This window comes from Petaurus breviceps, unplaced genomic scaffold (assembly GCF_028583685.1).
Source record: "Petaurus breviceps papuanus isolate PSGF00001 unplaced genomic scaffold, PetGlider_PUasm1.0 108, whole genome shotgun sequence".
Taxonomy (NCBI): Eukaryota; Metazoa; Chordata; class Mammalia; order Diprotodontia; family Petauridae; genus Petaurus; species Petaurus breviceps.
This window is the reverse complement of record NW_027185593.1, coordinates 33999-53236: the sequence shown is the minus strand read 5'-3', so window position 1 is coordinate 53236 and position 19238 is coordinate 33999. Positions and strand designations below refer to the sequence as shown.

The 19238-nt window shown below is 50.2% G+C and overlaps 2 protein-coding genes across 3 annotated transcripts in view; both read right to left on the bottom strand.

The window, feature by feature from the left end:
• Positions 1-958, bottom strand: part of PIK3R2 (phosphoinositide-3-kinase regulatory subunit 2) — a 27817-nt gene extending 26859 nt beyond the window's left edge. For both annotated transcript variants that reach the window (XM_069064744.1, XM_069064790.1), the window contains exon 1: positions 724-958. The gene's annotated coding sequence lies outside the window, so the exon portion shown is untranslated. The remainder of the gene's footprint in view (positions 1-723) is intronic.
• Positions 959-9667: 8709 nt separating this feature from the next.
• LOC138143239 (microtubule-associated serine/threonine-protein kinase 3-like) overlaps positions 9668-19238 on the bottom strand; it is a 43483-nt gene continuing 33912 nt past the window's right edge. Inside the window, exon 18 of the mRNA XM_069064501.1 lies at positions 9668-18430. Within this exon, the coding sequence (XP_068920602.1) occupies positions 17298-18430 (1133 nt within the window). The 3' untranslated portion in view covers positions 9668-17297. The remainder of the gene's footprint in view (positions 18431-19238) is intronic.

Sequence of the window (19238 nt, the reverse complement as noted above, 5' to 3'; positions counted from 1 at the left end):
CTCCTAGTATAGCTCAGTCCCTATCCAGTATTAGCTCCCCAATATAGTCATGGCCTCTTCCAAGGACAGCCCCCCAAATATAATAATACAGATATAGATACAGATTTCTCCACCTCTCCCACTTCGGCCACCCCCAATGGCCCAGGATAGACCAGCCCCTCCTAGTATAGCTCAGTCCCTATCCAACATAGCTGGGGTTCCCCAATATAACCAAGGCCTCTTCCAAAGACAGCCCCCCAAATATAATTCAGTATATAACCCGTCCTCTCCCACTTTGGTGGCACCCCCAATGGCCCAGGGATAGACCAGCCCATCTAATTACAGCTCAGTCCCTATCCAGTATCAGCTGGGGTTCCCCAATATAGTCACGGCCTCTTCCAAGGACAGCCCCCCAAACATAATAATACAGATATAGATTTCTCCGCCTCTCCCACTGTGGCCACCCCCTCATGAGCCATTACAGCCCAGAACCTCTCAATGTAGCTCAGTTCCCATCCTGGGTAAGTGGGATCCCCCTCCCCCCAAAAGCCAGAGCCTCTCCCAAGGACAGGCCCCCCCGTTCAGTGAAACTCAGACTCTCCCGCTTCCAGGACCCAGTACAGACCGGCCACTCCCAGCATGGCCCCGACCTCCACTCACAACCAGCCCCCAACCTCCAAATCCTGGCATGGCCCAGCCCCTCCAGAGTCCGGCCCCACCGCAGTCTGGCCGCCCGGGACCAACCTCGCTTCCTGGCTGCCGTCACCCCGAGCCCGCAGCGTGGCCTCCACCTTCTGTAGCAGCGGCGGCAGCAGCAGCAGCAGCAGCAGCAGAGAAGGCGGAGGAAGAAGAGAAGGCAGAGACACAAGCAGCAGCAGCCGGAGCCAAAGCCAGGGCTGCAGCCATGATACCAAGCGAGCCGCTGAGCCCGCCCCCGACAGGCGGAGACAAGCTCTGCGTAGGGAGCTCACGAAAACAGCCGAGCCGGGAAAGCGGGAGGGCGGGGGAAGAGAAGAGCGGCGCCTGCGCCCTCACGGAAACTGCCGAGCTTGCAGAACCCGGAAGAAAGCGGGGCGAGGGAGGGGAAGGAGGCGGAGAGAGGAGAGCAGCGCCTGCGCTCTCACGCAAACAGCCAAGTCCGACGTTAGGAGCCCAAGCTAGGAAGAGCGAGGGGGCGGGGCGAAGAAAGGAAGGGGTGGTGCCTGTGCTCTCCAGGAAACAGTCGAGCTAGCACCGACCAGTGGCACGCGGGAGAAACTGCGCCTGCGCCAGGATCCTCGTGGCTACTCCCCTCCTCCCTTTCTCGTTCTGCCCAGGCTGGAGGGTAGCCACAGAGCCCTGGGGGCGGAGCCTGTGCTCCTGGCCCCGCCTCCCCTCTCAGTTATTGGAGGAGACCTCCACCTCCATGTCCTGCAGCCTGGACGCTTCAGGGGGCATCTTGCTGCAGGACGGGGGTCTCTGCCACCCTCTCCAAGCATAATAATAAATAGCGCCTTATTTAAGGTTTGCAAAGCACCGAAGATCCTTTGATTCTCACAAGCAACCCCGGGGAGTAGGTGCTATTATACAGTTGGGGAAACTGAGGTAGAGAGGAATGACTTGTCCAGGGTTAATCACCTGGTAGGTCAGATAGCATTTATTAAGCGCCTGCTATATGCCAGGCGCAGCGCACAACGGAAGGCAAAACATAATTTTTGTTCAGTTCTGTCCAGTTCCTGGAGTTTTCTTGGGAAAGTTACTGGAATGGTTTATTTCCTTCTCCAGCTCATTTTGCAGATGAGGAAACTGAGGCAAACGGGGTGAAGTGACTTGCCCAGGGTCACATAGCTAATAAGTGTCTGAAGCCGGATTTGAACTCAGGAAGGTGAGTCTTCCTTCCAGGCCCGGCACTCTCCACTTTGACACCAAACTGTCCCAAAATATTATAATGGCCAGCACCTTATGGTTTGCAAAACGCTTTAGAAAGACCTCCTTTCAGCCTCACAACAACCCTGAGAGGTAGGTGCTTATGGTTATCTCCATTTCACAGATCAAGAAACTGAGGCAAATAGTGACTTGACAGCCAGTAAGTGTCTACGGCTGTATCTGAACTTGGACCTTCCCAACTCCAGGTTTGGTGCTCTATCCACTGCAATACCTAGCTGTTAGTACAGGCCCTGCTGTCAAAGAGCTTACAGTCTAACAGAGGAGACAACATTCAACAACTATGTACAAACATAGCTAGTAAGTGTTTGAAGGAGGTTTCAAAGTCCAGTCCTCTGTCCTCAATAATACCAGCATGAACACCCAGTATCACATAGCTAATAAATGTCTGAGGCTGGATTTGAACTCAGGTACCATCTAGCTGTCCTGTTTCCCCCCACTCATTTCCTCAATATGACATCTCTACCCTTCATTTGCCCCCATCTCCTTCTTCCCTAAATCCCTTCTGTGCAATCTGTTTACTTTTAGAGGAGATCTCCTCTCCCTTCGGCCTGGGCTCTCCTCCACTCATTTTCTCCCTACCAGGTCTCAGGATAAGTAAGGTCTCCTTTTAGACTCCTCACTATGGGGTCTATGAGAGATTAATGCTCTCCTTTTTCGGAATCTCCTTCATTCTGTGTCCCCTAGCCTCCTTCTCCTCAGTGCACACTGACTTCCCCTAAGTCTCAGTCCTGCACCATGGGGACTTTCTTCTGTCAACTATTCCCTTCCCCGTATGGACATTCTTTGAGTTCCCCATCAATGGAAAGTCTCCCCTTTCAGCACCCACCCCTTACATCTTCTGTGTACTCATTTCCTAAGTAGGGGATCTCCCCATGGTCTTCTCCACTCTTGAAGGCAATGTATTCCCCACCCACAGGATGGGGATCTTTTCCTCATAGTTTATTATCATTCCCCCACCTCTGTGGGGGTATTCTCCCTTCAGACTTGATTTCTCTTCTACCTTTCTTTACCTATGTGGGAACAGGTAGCTATGCCCAAGGGGCATCTGGCTCAGCAGGGTGGGGTCCCATGGGCCCATTGGGCAGGGCAGGCCAGAACTTGCCTCTCATTAGCATGGGTTAATGGGCTGGCAGGGTTGCCAGCACTCTGTCTTTTAGTGGGTCGGTTTTTTTAAACAGCCAGTTATGTAACTCTTGAACTGGCTAATTGAATAGAGGGATGCTTGGGTCATTCCCGTCCTTTTCCTGGGGCAATCGCTCTCTACCTGAAGCCTAGGCTCTTTTAGAGGTGCCTGGCTTTCTGCTCTTTAGTCCTCCCTTTCCCAGATCACAAAGGAAAAGGCTGCCCGTATGGGCACCCAAAAGAGTACCCATAGCTGGCACTCCTGATGCATGCCAACAAGGGTTTCTAAGGGAATCTATGCAAATAGGAATCACCCCCTCTGGGGGAAAAACAAAACAAAACAAAACCAAAAACCCAGGCTGCCACAGTGAGCAGAGCCCCAAAAGGGGGTCAGACAGGAAGTTTCCTAAAGGCAGAGACTCTCTTTTGCCTTTCTTTACATGCCCCTGCTTAGTTCCTATTAGCCACTTAACATTGATTCATGGATTGCCAGAACACCTGAGCTACCCTTTCCTGCTGCTCTGAATCAGGGATCACCTGATCTCCCCCATCCCTGCCAGCATCATATCTGCCAGGAAGCTGAGGGCCTGGCCTAGGTGCAGATAGACCTTGAACCTACCCTTTTATCAATGGCCCTCCCTCATCCAGTGATACTCCATCAGGGTGGTGTTTAAGGAGACCTCTGCTGTGGGGGCTTGCCAAGTGCCTTCTGGGCTTCTCAGCTTCCTTTAGGGTTCACCTTCACCCAGCTCTCCCCTGTGGCTCCAAGACATCTCGGTAAAACCATCTCAGCAGATGGGCTAAACCAGGCTGAAGATCACCCAGAGGCTCCAACATATTGGTGAATTAGGGGATATCTACCCCAAGTACATGAAGACTTCCCCTGCAGGAAGGGGCAGGTGAGAACTATTTGGTCCAATAGCCATGAAGTTGGCTGAAGATGGTGAGAGCTTGGTCAGACATGGAAGACTGGTTATCCTGGGCCATCACAAGCATCTTGACTTTTGTCCTTTAATAATTCTGGGAGAGAGAAGGACGCTGCCCCTTTGTGCAACTCTGCCCCTCTTAAATCCAATTCACACAGGAGTCAAGACATCACCCTTGATGTCACTGGTCCTCTTCGAGAAACAAAGGACAAACAAGGCTTCCCCACTGGTTGGCATACTCCCACTGCCTCTTACTCTCAGAGAGACAGGACCTTGACAGCCCCCCTCCCCAGTACTGAACAACCCCTCATTCCCATTCCCCTTCTCCCTTCCCCTCCAGGTCTGTCCAGTCCTGCCCAAGGGAGAACTCGAACCCCCCCCCCCCCCGCCCAGTTCTCTAATTAGCAAGCTTCCTTTCATTTAAAACCTCTTCTTTTCTCTCCCCATCTTCTGGCTCTGATGAGATCTGGCTCCTCCCAAATGATTGCGAATCCTTTCCAGTAGGTCCTGGCTGCCTCTTCTCTCATAGCCACGTTCATCGCCCAGTGAAAGACTCAGAATTTTCCTTGTTCCCTCTTTCTGCTATAAAGGCTCGATCCATCTCCACTCCCATCACCCAGCAACCTTGCCTCCTTTGAGGTTCATGACACCCAAATTGCTTCCCCAATCCACGTGCCGGTGGTTATCGTCTGCAGACTCCCAGGACATATGTTCTCCCTTTCTCAATGAGTTCTGTGCCTGGCTCACACTCTTCCTCTCCACCCAGCCTCCTGCCTTCCTATCTGGTGACTTCAACATGTCTGTCTGTTGATGCCTCAGTCTATTCCATTCCAATGCCTTACTCCTTCATTCTCTCTTTTGTACACATAACCTTGATACCTTCTTCATACTTGATCTTCCCATCACCAACATGGTCAAGAATGCCCCTTCTCACCCAACACCCCCCCAAAAAAAGAAACCTCTCATTCTCTGCCATCTGGCTTCTGCCCCAGGATTCAGATGAAATCACTCTCTCTCAAAAGCTGTTCACCTACTCACCCACTCTAATTAATGGCCTTTCCTCAATTCTCGCTCTGCTTCAGTATTTCACAGCCTACTTGCTGCTGTGGGCCTCAAGTTTCTCCCCACCCCAATCTCTCCTTCACTCAGCTCTTAGCGATCTTCCCAATATGCAAGCCTCACCATATCACCTTCCTGTTCAATAAACTCCATGGCTCCCCTATCACCTCCAGGATCGAATGCAAAACCCCCTGTTTGGTTTTTTAAATTCTTAAAAATTAGAACTCTTGGGGACGGATAGGGGCACAGTGAATAGAGCACCAGCCCTGGAATCAGGAGGAGCTGAGTTCAAATCCGGCCTCAGACACTTAACACTTACTAGCCGTGTGACCTTGGGCAAGTCACAACCCCAATTGCTCTGCCTTTCCCCCTCCAAAAATACAAAACAAAACAAAATCAGAACCCTTTCTACCTTATAGCACTCCTCCCTCCTATTCTGGAATCCTGTGACACCGGCCTTGCTTATCCTTGAGCACAATATGCCATCTCCAGACTCTGCATTTCATTGTTGGTCTCTAACCCCCATGCTTCCAATGCTCTCCCTCTTCATCTCTGTTTCCCAGCTTTCTTCAAGTCTCAGCTAAAATCCTCCTTTCTACAAGAAACCTTTCATAGTCCCCCTTAATCCTGGTGCCTTCCCTCTGGTTACCCTCAATCCATTCTGTCTTAGCTTGTTTGTAGAGAGTTTGCATGCTGTCTTCCCCATTTGACTGTGAGCTCCCTTGAGGGCAAGGACCATCTTTTCCTTTTTTCTTTATTTGCCCAGTGCACAGTACAGTGGGTTGGGCACAGAGTGACTACTTAATAAGAGTAATGCCATAATGCCACATAGCCATCCCACCAGTTCAGGAAACTCATCTCCTGGCCACCAGACTGCTGAATCTGAACAGGTCTAGCTGTCTCTTCTGTCCCCACCCCACTCTATGGCTGTCCGTTATTTTCCTAGAGAACAGGTTTGGTCTGACCATCCCGCCCCTCTACATGTTCAACTGCAGAAGCTTTCTTTTACATGGGCACCTTACAGGCTCAAGCTATCTATTCTCAACCAGGACATCACTGCAGCAAGGCATCCTTTCATTGATCCCTAATGGATTTCCTTTCTTATTCCTCACCTTTTCATCCCCTTTTCACTCTCCTCCCTTAACTCCCCCAAAGCCCAGTCTTTGGGATGAAGACTTTATTTCTTTACTTAACTGAGAAAATTGAGACCAGCAGATATGAGATCCCTTTTCTCCCATTCTCAAAATCTCACAACCCCTTGATATTATCTCATATTTTTTTTGGAGGCAATCAGGGTTAAGTGACTTATCTAGGGTCATACAAGTAGTAAGTGTCTAAGGCTAGATTTGAACTCAGGTCCTCCTGACTGCGAGGGCACTTTGTCACCTAGCTGCCCCTTTGATATCATCTCCGATTCTTTTTTCCTTTCTCCCAATCTCTGACAGAGATGTGGTAGTTCGCCTTGCCAATGCCAACCCCTTTACATGTGCATTGATCGGCTCACCTACCCTCTTCCCCAGTAGATTGCGTCCTCAAGCATCCACCCCTTCCTTCCCGTCCACCTTCATTCTCCAGCCTCTATCTTCTGGTTCCTTCAAAGATGCCCAAAGACGGCTCCATCCTTTACAAAATAAAAGCCTTCACTATTCCTCACCCTCAGGCTTCCATCCTTCACCTCTCTTCCCTTTATCAGACAAAATCCTAGAATAAGCTATCTGCACTTAACACTTCCACTGCTTCTCCTCTCATTTGGTCCTCAGCCCTTTGCAGTGTTGGCTCCTGACTTCATTCCTCAACCCAAACTGCTGTCCAGAGTTACCAGCGATCCCTAAGTGGCCAGACATGATTCTCATCCCTCTCCACCTGTGTGCTGCAAGCGACGTTCATCATCTTCTCCTCTGAGAGACAGTCTCTCCTGCCTGGTTTCTATGACCTTCCTCTCCCCCACTTCTCCTCCAACCTGTCCAACCACTCCTTTTTGGTCTGCTCATCTGGCTCTCATCCACCGCACTTCCCGCGACTCTGGGTGTTCCCCCATGTTCTGGCCTAGGCTCCTCTTTTTTTTTTCTCTACATCCTCTCCCTGTAAATCTATTCGCTCCCATGTGCATCTCTATGCAGATGACTCAGTCTCCCCCCTGAGCTTTCTTCTCACATCACCAACTACTACCCACTGGGCCCAGCATTCCAAACTTGGGTGTTGTGGACACATCTTAAACTAGACGTGTCCAAAACTGAACTCATCTTTCTTCTTTTTCCAAACCTCCCTATTCTGTCGAGGATAGAATGTTTTCATTTTCAAAGTCTCAAACTCAGGTTTTGTTGTTCTGTCCTATCCCCTTTGTGACCCCATGGTGGGGTTTTCTCAGAGAAGATACTGCAGAGATTTGCCATTTATTTCTCTAGCTCATTTTACAGAGGAGGAAACTGAGGCAAATAGGGTTAAGTGACTTGCCCAGGGTCACTCAGCTAGTGTCTGAGACTGCATTTGAACTCAAGAAGCTGTCTTCCTGCCTCTAAGCCCAAGGCTCTATACACTATGGCGCCATCTAGCTGCCCCTCAGGCTCATAACCTAGGCATTATTCTGGATTCCTCATTCTCTCTCCCTACTCCCACTAATACCCAACCAACAGCCAAATTTTGTATTTTTACCTCAGATCTAACTTCTTTCCCATCAACCGGCTACCACCTTAGTCCACACCTCTTGCCTAAACAATCTTCCTTTCTTATTCCTCACTTTTTCCTCCCTTTTCACTCCCCACTCCACCCCCAACCCCAGTCTCTGGGAAGAGGACTTTGTCCTCCTTGGAGCCTCCAAGTCTCAGGTCTCTCCCCATTCTAATCCATCCTACACACAGCTTAAGCACAGATCTGATCAGGTCACTCCCCTTCTCTACCAACTTCAGTAGCTCCCTACTGTCTTTAGCATAAAATATATACTCCTTTGTTCACCTCTTAAGGACTGACCCAACCTGGCCCCAACCTACCTTTCCATCTGGTGGATATTCTTCCCTCTCTTGTGCTCTGAGATCCAGTTAAACTGGCCTCTGCTCTGTTCTTCACACATGCATGACAATCCATCTCTGATTCTTTGCACAGACCATCCCCCATGACTGGAATGCACTCCTTTCTTATTTCTACCTCCTAGAAGTCTCCTCTTCCTTTAAGACCCAGCTCAAGCACCATCTTCTGCTGGAAGCCTTTCTCGATCACCCCCTCTGCTAACGAGTGCCCTCTCTACCCAACTCTCTTCTATGTATCTGAATTTCTTCATTCTCCTTTTATGCTGTATACACACACGTAAACATGCATACATGTAAACACATATTTACATATGTAAATATATTCATATAACTGCATCACATGTGATGTGCACATTTACATGTGCAAATAAATACAAACGAATATTTACACGTTTACATGTCTCCCTCATTAGACTATAAGCTCCTTGTGGGAAGGGATTTTTATTTTTTCTACTTGCATCCCCAATGCCTAGCCTACTATTAAGCACATAGTAGGCATTGATCAAAGATAAACTCCAAGCAGCATTTAAAGCTCTTCATACCCTGGCCTTTCCTCTTTCCACTCTTGTCACACATTAGTACTTCTTACTTGTTCTTCAGACAAAGGGCTCCATCTCCCATCTCTCTACCTTTGCACCCTGAACACCCTTCCCATTTAGAACCCAGCTTCCTGACTCAGTTCACATGTGATCTTCTGTAGGCCTTTCCCAGTCCCCACAGCTGTTAGTGCTTTCTCCTCTTAAGATTACTTAATATATACACACGCTTTCCCCTCCGTTAGAATGCAAGCGTCTGAGAGCAAGGACCGTGTACATACACATGCTTTACCCTCCATTAGAATGTAAGCATCTGAGGGCAGGGACTGTGTACATACACATGCTTTCCCCTCCATTAGAATGTAAGGAAGGGTCTGAGGGCAGGGGCTGTTATTTTTAGCCTTGTCTTTATAACCCCAGTTGTGAGCCCACAGCAAACACTTAAGAGATGCTTTTTGATTATCTGATTCCAGAGTTGCCGTGTGACCTCGGGGTAGTCATTTCAACTTCTCTGAGCCTGTTTCTTCATCTACAAAATGGGAAAAATAATATTCCTCCAGCCCACTTTACAGGGTTGCTGTGAAGAAAGAATTTTGCAAAACCTTGAAGTACTATAGGAATGGAATTTGAGTTTCTCCCACCAAGGGACTCTGGCATCTCCTTCCTCTTCTGTCAGGATTTCATGTAGGGAAATTCACGGTGACTTTGTGTGAGATGTTTCCTTCTTTCTCTCCTCTGTAAATGAGAACGTTGGCCTGGGTGGGGAGTGGAAAGGCCTCAGTTTGAAGCCCAGTTCTGTCACTCATCTTGACCCCATTGCCTGGAAGGCCCTTCCCACACTCACCTCCCATAGCTGTCCCATTGAAGTCTCACCTGAAATCCCCACTTTCTGTCTTTCCCAGTCCTCCTTAACCTAAGTGCCTTCCCCCAGGTGGTTCTCTCCAGTCTATATTTTGTTTGTATAGTGCCATGAGACTGTGAGCACCTAGAAAGCTAGAGTTGTTTGCTACTGAGTGCAGTGCCTCACACACACACACAGAGTAGGTGTTTAATAAATGCTTATTGACTTGGCTCAGCACAAATGAATACAGACATCTTTTTTGTCTTAATTTTTTTTATTCAATTGAACACCCAGAAAATGCTCCCAGGCTTCTGCAAATGGAGATGGGGGCACAAGTCATGCACTGTGGCCAGCTAGTGATGGAATGGGGAGGGTGACCTCTGTCTTTTGTGCAGAGGGAAGCCCATCTTCAGGTGGGTGACAGGGAGAGGACAGGCCTCAGGGCAATGAGCGAAGTCACTAGGCCCAACAGGCCTAGAAGCTGGGGGTGGGGGTAGGGAAGGGAAAAGGTGGGGAAACTACCCAAAAGCTTTGGTCACATGAAAAAAATCACACTTGACATGGGCTGGTAACGTGATACTGACATTCTTCAGCAATACAAACTGTACAGGTCTAGAAATTGGACATGTAAAAGGCCTGGTGCCCAGGGTTCTCAGCACAACCGAGGGAGGCAGGAGGCAAGAGCGTAAGCCCAGAGATCGCACACATGCATACCAAAATGTAAACATTGATGGCATAGAGAACAAGGGCAACGGGAAGGGGCAGCTCCAACTTCATACAAAACTCACCATCACGAGAAGGGGCAGGGAGTGTCTGAAGCTCACCAGCTTACACAGAGCCCTGGCAACAGCAGGTGGCTGACGGGGATGGCTGCGAACACGTCCCCCCGCTTAAAGGACTGTGGGAAAGGGGGCTTGAGCCATTAAAGGGGGGAGAAGCGGATACAGCTAATTCTTGTCCTGAAAACCATAGGAGGAAGCAGACAGCTTATGCCGTGGCTGAGTTTCCCTTGCTGCTGAATTTTCCATTACAAGTCTTAATTATATTAAATGTTTCTTTCCCAAAAGACAAACAAGATGTTAGCCCAGGCATTTCTCTTTGCATTCCAACTTTTTTTTTGGGGGGGGGGCTAGGGGACTGGGGAAAATTTTTTAAGTCCCATAGACATGCTGAGTATTTCTTTTAGATGTATTATTCCCTCTAGAATTTAGAGCAGAATTTCCTCATCTGATCATCCCCTTTTCCTCTCTGGATTTAATTGAATAAGGAAAGGGGGATGGGGTGGATGGTTTGGTCCTCAGGAAATCTGGTTTCTTAGCCCTGGCTCCTGTTCTTGTGAACTTGGACAAATTCTTTTCCCTCTAGGCCTGTTTACCCATCTGTAAAATGAGGGGGTTGGATCAGGGTGGCATAGGGACAGGAGCATTAGATTTGGAACCAGGGAGACCTGGGTTTAAACTCCATTCCTGACACTCACTGGCTAACACTACATTTGTCCAAGGTGGCCACCAAGACTCCTCCCAGCAGCACATGGATCATTTTTTGGTCCCAGACAATAGGAGTGTGGGTCTTTCAAGCTGGACTTCTGGGCTACAGGTCAGAAGAGGCCAGAACACCATCTAAACAAATGCCTGTCTTGCTCAATACCCTGAGACGTACAAGTGTGCAGGCAAGATTTACTTCTGTATTTCTGTGAACAAGCTTCGGGAAGTCAGCTGGGGCCCTGTGGGAATTCTGTGGGCGAGCTCTTGGGGCTTTGTACAAGAGGAAGACAACATCACTGTCACACATGAGAGTTCACACAGGCCACAAGGCAAGGTTTTCTCCTGCTGGATGGGGCGGTTCCAGTTTCTACCATAATAAATGTTTTGCTGAACATCTAAGGTCTGGAAGAATCCAAGATTAGATTTGTGGCTAAGCCATTAAGCCTTAAAGGATGCAAAACCACCTGGCTTCAAAAGAGAAAAAAAAAATCATTTAAAAATGGCTATTTCCTGTTCTAAAGGAAACTCAAGAGAAACAGATCCATGGGGGTTAGGCTAGCAAACGGACCCTGGAAAGTCCCTACAAAGCCAAAGTTCCTTCATCATAAACTCCTGAGCCTCCCCAGTAGCAGGGATCACAAGGATGGGACACCACTCCTGGCTTTGTCCTAAACTTGTATTGCAGATGGCCCTGAAATCCCCAAAGTGTACACTCACATTTCTCAGTTTTGGTGATGGACATCTGGCCCCAATCTAAGCCCAATGTTGCTGGACAATGGATTTCTCTCCTTGTTCCTGCTGCTTTCAGTTTGGACTGGCCTCAGAAAAGAGGGCTGAGGCCAGTCCTGGCTTTGCCACTGGCTGCCACGGTGTGACCTCGGGCAGGCCTGCTATAAAATGAATGGCTGGTCTTATATTCAAGCTCCTTTTCAGAATCTTTGAGCTCAGGCCCTCAGTCTTAACTGGAATTCCTCCTACAGTATCACCCAGAAGCGGTCGCTTCATTTCTGCTTCAAGCCCTCTGGGGAGAGGGAACACATCAACACCTTCAACTCAAAGAATCCTCCCAGCCCTGACCTCCCTTTGCCAATTTTAACATCCTACAGTCAAAGTTCCTTCTGTTCTATGCATAGTCTAAGGTCCTTTCAGATCTGCCATTCCATGATTCAGAAAAGTTTACAGCAGATAGCATGATGTTGGAAGAGAGACCCTAAGGGGGCTCCCTTCTGGGGATAAGCATTTATTAAGCACCCACCATGTACCCTGTGCTGAGCGCTTCGAGGTAGGTGCTGTTATTATCCCCATTTTACAGATAAGGAAACTGAGGCAAACAGAGTACTAGAGTCACACAGCCAATAAATGTCTGAGTTGGGATTTGAATGCAGGTCTTTCTGACTCCAAGCCCAGCCCTTTATCCACTGGGCCACCCAGTTGCCTCCAATGGGAGGGAGACGTCACTTAAATGAGGGGTTCCTAACCTATCGTCTGTGAACACTTAAAAATGGAGTTTTTTTGATAGCTACACTTCAGTGCAATGTAGTCCTGTGTATCTTGTTTTAGGCATTTAAAAACACGATTCTCAGAAAGGGGTGTCAGGACGCACACAAGAGGTTAAGAACTGCCGAGCTTATCCAGGCCCCTTTGTATTACAGGGGTGGAAATCTGAAGCCCGTGCAAATAAAGTGACTGGCCAAAGGTCCCAAGGTGAGGTGGGCGCAGAACTGGTTCTGGAGCAGTTCTTAACCTGGGGTCCACAGTTCCCCCCTACCCCCACCCCACAGAGTCTGTGGATATCAGGGGTCTGCAAACATAGATGGAAACAAAATGATATCTTTATTTTCACTAACCTTTAACAGAAACCTGACATTCCCTTCAATTTTGGGGGGGAGGGGCGCGAGGTGAGGCAAATGGGATTAAATGACTTGCCCAGGGTCACACAGTTAAGTGTCTGAGACCTGATTTGAACTCAGGTCCTCCTGACTCCAGGGCCAGGCCTCTACCCACTGTGCTAACTAGTTGCCCCAATTCCTTCAATTATTGCAAACATAATCCTGAGAAGGGAGCTGTAGGTTCCACCAGACCACTGAAGGGTTCAAGTACAAGAAAGTGAGAAGAAACATGGCCTGGAGCCCCAGCCTCCTGACTCAGGCCTTGGTGCCTGTGGGGGGCAGACAGTCCCTGCTGACATCAGCTACATCATGAGATCAATGACTGCCTTTTACATTTGTCTCTGACCCACTTCTGAGTTTCTAAGTGGGTGCTTAATAAATGATTTAATAAACCATTGCTGAGTTGACTTGTGACCTCATGCAGAGCCCATCAGGAAAGCTCTCTCCAGGTCACTGGGATTTTTCTTTTATTAAAACACCTACATGCCAGGCACTAGGCTAGCTTCTAGAAGGAGGAATAGCAATGGAGGGGGGGGAGGGAGGGAGGAGCAGTCAGAATTTAGAGGAGACAAAATTGGGGGGGGGAAGCCAACAATAAAATGATGACCTCAGATGGATACACACAAATGGTGAAAAGATGGGAAATAAGGATAGGATAAAATAGGGATGATCATTCAAGGAAGCAAGGTCATTCCTCCACGCTATCACCGAGACTGACCCTGGGCTGTGTCAGAGGGCTCTTCTAGCCTTTGATTGGGGCGGTGAAGCCTGCAGGTGGCCTTCTGTCTGAATCCAAATGGATTCAGTCAAAAGGCCACCCTTAAGGATCTAGAAGGTCACAGGCTCCCCATCCCCACCTTTGACTATGGGCCTAGGGATGGACTATGGTTTGAGAACTCATCTGGGGAAGCACTGAGAGACTTGCCTCCAGCACCTTGGGAAACCTTCCACTAAGGACCAGAGGGGAAACCCCCACTGATGCTTTACATCTTGGGAAGCAAAATGTCAAATTGTAAAGAAGGGGGAACCCTGTTCCATCTATTCCCCTGCTGTTGAGAAAACAGACAGGAAATCACACTATTTTAAAGCATTATCTGAATACAGATAATTAAAGAGGGCAGAATGCACGTCACAGTGAATCAGGGGCCAAGGGCAAAGGAATTGAAAAAGATGTTAACAAGAGAAAAATATATTTGGGAAATTTACACATGGTCACCCCTCACCTTGCCCAGCACCACCCCCCCCCCCTGAAATTTTCTGAACATTCCTATTCCAAAAAACTAAAATTTGCCAATTCAATTTGCCTTTGGGCTATGACAGGGGAGAGAGAACTCTGGGTTTGGGGCCATGAGCTCATACAAAAACCTGAGTTTACTTCAGAAGAATGTAAGCTCCCAGAGGGCAGGGACTGGTCTTCCCTGTTTATGAACTTAGGGATGCAACAACTGTTTAATAGATGCCTGTGGTTCTATTAAGTAAAGATGGATATTTTTTGTTTTTGTTTTTGCTTTTTGGAGGGGTGAAGACAGGGCAATTGGGTTAAGTGACTTGCCCAAGGTCACAGACTAGTAAGTATTAAGTGTCTGAGGGCTGGATTTGAACTCAGGTCCTCCTGACTCCAGGGCTGGTGCTCTATTCACAGCACCCACTTGCTGCCCCAAAGATGTGTATTTTAGCCTTAACAGGGTCAACGTCTACTTCTTCCCAATGCTCCTTTGGAACCAAGAGGTTTAAAGTGGTGGGGCCAAGGAAGGGATACCCTCCATTCTCCCCCAGTAAGGGCCTCCACTTGTGGTAGGAGTGCTGCAGGTCCTAACAGGCTGAAAAGGCTCTGTATATTGGGGTCCACTTGTGGACTATGGGCCTGTTGTCACCTTAAGGTTGGCCATGAGGTGACCCACTTTTTCAGCCCCAAGAGACTGTCTACTAAGAGTGGCTGTTACTGATGTTGATGGAGGGGCTACCTGCATGGAGGATAGGAGTATGGATTTAGAGCTAGAAAGGTCTTAAAGTCAGTCCATCAAGCCCACTCCTCTCATTCCACAGATTTGGAAACTGAAGTCATGAGGCCAGTAAGGGCCTGGGTCTTCTCAACTTTCTACCTACCACTCTATGCTCCCAACTCAATTAGATCCACCAAGGAATTTCAGGCCCTTTAGGCCCTGAAAATAAGTCTCAAACAGTTTAAAAACAACAACTCAAAGAACTAATCCACAATCTTAACATCCTGGATGGTGGAAATTCCATCTGTTTTCAGCTGAGCTTCTGAGGGCCCACTCCCCACTGGAGTGTAAGTAATGCTGCCGCGAGGCAGGTTTGACCCCTTAGGAGCAAGAGGAATGAACACAGAACGAGCCTTCTCTCTGGCTGGGTCAAGACAGCAGGGAAGAGCCCTGCTTAGGAATGAGGTCTCACACAGGCCACCTACAGGAAGAGAAGTCTTTTCCTCTGCTCTCACCCTCCAGGGCAGGCCAGGCTGCATTCACTGGGAGTCTTTAAAATATCCCTCTAGTCCAAACGCGATGGGTTAGGGAAAAGGCCAACAAGGGTATGCTAGGTGAGCTAGAGGGGCAGTGACTTGATCTCCAAATAAGAACAGGTTAGGTCACAGAACTATGCTCCCATTCCCGGGCCTTCCCATGACTCATTCCATTTTTTCTCCACAAGGAGATGTTTGGAAGTTCAGACGCTTGAAACCAGTGACAAAGAGCAGAAATCCCATGCCCCAAAGGGTCCGAAGGGGGAAAATGCTAACGCAGGGAGTTTGGCCTGAAGAAAAACAAGGTGCAGGGGGACTCTCAGCTGGCTTCTGGTGGCAAGGGGGCAGTGCTGAAGGAAGGAAAGGACCCTGAGGCTAGGAGGCAAGTCAGGTTCTAGGCCCAGCTCTGCTGCCATGTGACCTCAGGCAAGTTACAGCACCTCTAATATTTTCAGCTGCCATCCTGTGTTCTAAGGGCCCTCCCAGCTCTGACACTCTGTGTTCTGAGGGCCCTCCTAGCTCTGACATTCTCTGTTCTAAGGGCCCTCCTAGCTCTGACATTCTCTGTTCTAAGGGCCCTCCCAGCTCTGACATTCTCTGTTCTAAGGGCCCTCCCGGCTCTGACATTCTCTGTTCTAAGGGTCCTCCCAGCTCTGCCATCCTGTGTTCTAACAGCCCTCCCAGCTCTGACATCCTGTGTCCAAAGGGCCCTCCCGGCTCTGACATCCTGTGTTCTAAGGGCCCTCTCAGCTCTGCCATTCTGGGTTCTAAGGGCCCTCTCAGTCCTGATATTATTCAGTGACTCTAAAACCATCCAGGGAAATCACACCCCAATCCTGACATCCCATGAGAACTTGTGTTTTGGCAGAAGGTGTCCCCAGAGGCTCAAACCCAGGGCTCTCCCAAAGTGCTGGTTTATAGTAAACATGCAGGGTTGGTTTGGGTGGTGGGGTGGAGAGGAAGCAGAGAACAGAATCCTTCCAGCCCTAACCTTTCCTTCTTTGAGGTCACTGGACATAGAAAAGGGGCCTGCAGTGAGCAGCTACTGTCCCTGACAAACATTTAGGGGAAGTTTACAGTTCTGCCATTTCTGCTGTCATGTGGATGAGGGTGAGTAGGCATCTCACCAAAGGAGAAAACTGGACTAGCTTTTTTGGGGGGTGGGAGGTGGGATTGTTCTATTGCATCTGAATCACACAGCCTGATCCAGACACCTTTGGCTAGACAGACCTTCCATCTACCCTCAAGCAGGGCCAGGGAACATATTTCTGACCTCAGCAGAAAGAACCCCCTCCCCCTCCCACCCACAGCAGGTGGGTGATAGTAGGAGGGAGACGGCTGTGCAGCACCCAGCCCTTCCCCGATTCTGTCACAGCCAGATCCAGAGCCCCACGAGTCCTGGCTGGAACCCCTGGGCACTGGGACAACGCTACTGTTTGAGGCAAGAGTTAAAAACCAAACCCTCCCCCCAACCCACCCAAAAAATAGAAAAACCCTGGACAGCGTGATCCAGAAGGTTCTGTTCCTCACTCCAGGGTGAGGAAGCAGTCCCCCCAGGTCATGGAAGCTCTGTGCTCAAGTCTCATCTTAGCTTATAAAAGTAATAAATTAATCATAGGGATCTGCCTCTGTGGCTATTTACAAAAGTGCGCAACTGGCTGAGGAAAGGCCTTCTCTCACCCACAGCACCTGCAGCTACAAAAGGAAGGAGACTTCTTTCCAGTTTATAGAAAAAAACTTGTGGGGTGGTTCTTGTTCCAGTCCGTGGCTTCCTTGTACTGGGTCTGCTGCTTTCTGCTTTCTCCCAACGGGTACACCCCAAAGGCCTGGTTCTCCTGAGGTTTGTGGCTTTGGAAGGTGGCGAGTTTCCTTTCTCCCGCACCCCATCCTCGTGACGTCAAGCATGCATCAACTTGACTCAGGTCTGAGAGGCAGATGCAGAGTGGGTGGGATGGGCAGGGTAGGGGGTCCTCGCAGCCCCGCTGGGATGGGTGGGCACCTCTTCCTTTTACTTTCCACCATGGGTGTGGCTCCTAGCGCCGGTCCCCATCCTTCTTCTTCGCTGGACCTGCTGCATCTCTCGGACTTGCTCTGGGAGCTCGAGGGTCAGGGCCTGCCCGCTCCTGGCCTCCCGAGAGCTGAAGGATGGGCAGGGATTTGGCAGCCTGCAGGGGCCCCCGAAGGCCTCGGCCCACCCTGTGGGGCTGCTGCCCCGAGCTCAAGTCCCGGAGGTCTCTGCTGTTTCGCCGCTGGGACGAGAGACTCTTGTACTCAACTGCCTTGGTGCCATCTGTCTGCTCGGTGTAGACCTTGGCCAGAAGCTGGAGGGGAGGATAAGAGCCCTGACACTCCCACTCTGCCGAGCCGGGCTCGTGCACCTCGCCCTCTGAGCCCTGCACGGCGATCTGGGGGACAGGCGGCGGCTTCTGTTCACGCGCCCCTGGCCGCGGCCCCCTGGACTCTGCCTGGCCCTCCTGCCTGCAGGAGCCCTCGTCCCCCAAGCCCATGGAATCGGGATCATCGAAGCTCACCTCCTGAACTGCCTCTTGTTTCTTGAATGAGTCTCGGCGCTCTGAGAGGTTCAGGCGCCGCATGACCACCACCTCCTGGTCCCGCTCATGGCGGTCTCCGGCCCAGTCTTTCCCCCGGCTTGCCGTGCCTGCGTAGCCAGCCCGGCCGTGATCTCCAGCCCCTGCGAAGGCCTGCACGGATGTCTCCTCGAGGGCATCCCCATCTCCTGCTGGCATTTCAAGGGTGAGCTTACGGCCCCCCAAAGGCTTCTTTTCCACCAAGGAGGGGGCAATTTTGTCAGCAGACTGCCCTCGCTTCAGAAGAGGAGATCGGGGGGTCTCGGCACTCCGCGGCCGTGACGTCTGCCTGGTGATCATCGGCGGGGACAAGGTCTTACCCTGGAAGGTGTAGAGGTTTTTGGGGTAACCTGGTAAAGGAGATGGAGACCTCTGCGGTGACGGGGGCTGGGGTCCTGGGGAGGGAGTACAGGCCAGTGGGGATGGAGGGATGCTGCTTGTTGACTTCCGGCGACCAACTTTATAACGCGGGGCCCCCAGCTTTGATGCCAGCCCGTGCAGGGAGCTTGGCCGGATGTGGCCCGCTGGGGAGGTGGGAGTGCTGGAGGAGGGGGAAGTGCTCTGTGGAGACGCTGTATCTGAAAAATTAGAAACACCAAAGTGGGAACCCAAGCCAAGCCTCCCCCAGAACTACCCAGGTCACTCATCAAGGCCGTGACCCACACTATGCTCTCATGAGCCCCCACCTTTCCTCTCCAGGTAAGCCATGTCCCTTCTTCTGGAGCTAAGGCTTCCTAGGCAACCCAACCAGTATTCTAGAGAGTCTGGACTGCCTCCCCAAGCAAACTTCCCTCCTCCTCTCCGCGCCCTGTCCCCCATGAACCCAAGCTGAGCCCTTTGGAGGAATAGGGGATGGTTTAGACTTGTGGAGGGTGGGCTGCCTGGACACAACAGCAGATTTATGAAAGAACAGGGTAGCCTTAGACAAGTGAGAGACATGGTTAAGGAGAAAGGATCTACTATGTGGCAGGCTCTGTGCTAAGTGCTTTTTAGCCATTATCTTTCAATCCTTACACCCTCACCCAGGAGGGAGGTATTTTTCTTAGCCCCATTTTATAGATGAGGCAGACAGAGGTAAAGGGACTTGCCCAAGGTCACCCAGCTAGTAAGCGTTTTGAAGCTGGATTTGAACTCAGGCCTTTCTGACATCAGGCCTGGCTCTCACTCTATGCACTACACCACCAAGCTGCTTCTGGAGAGGCCACAGGTTCCCCACCCCTGATCCAGTCTGACCCCTTCATTGCATGTATGAAGAGCCTGAGGCCCAGAAAACTAAGGAGAGCTCAGGAACGGTCGATGGCTCCCCAGTGCCCGCTTGCTACTCAGAGCCCTGCATCATCTGGCCTGGGCCTATGGGTCTGGGTCCCCGGGATGCACTCTAGCTGT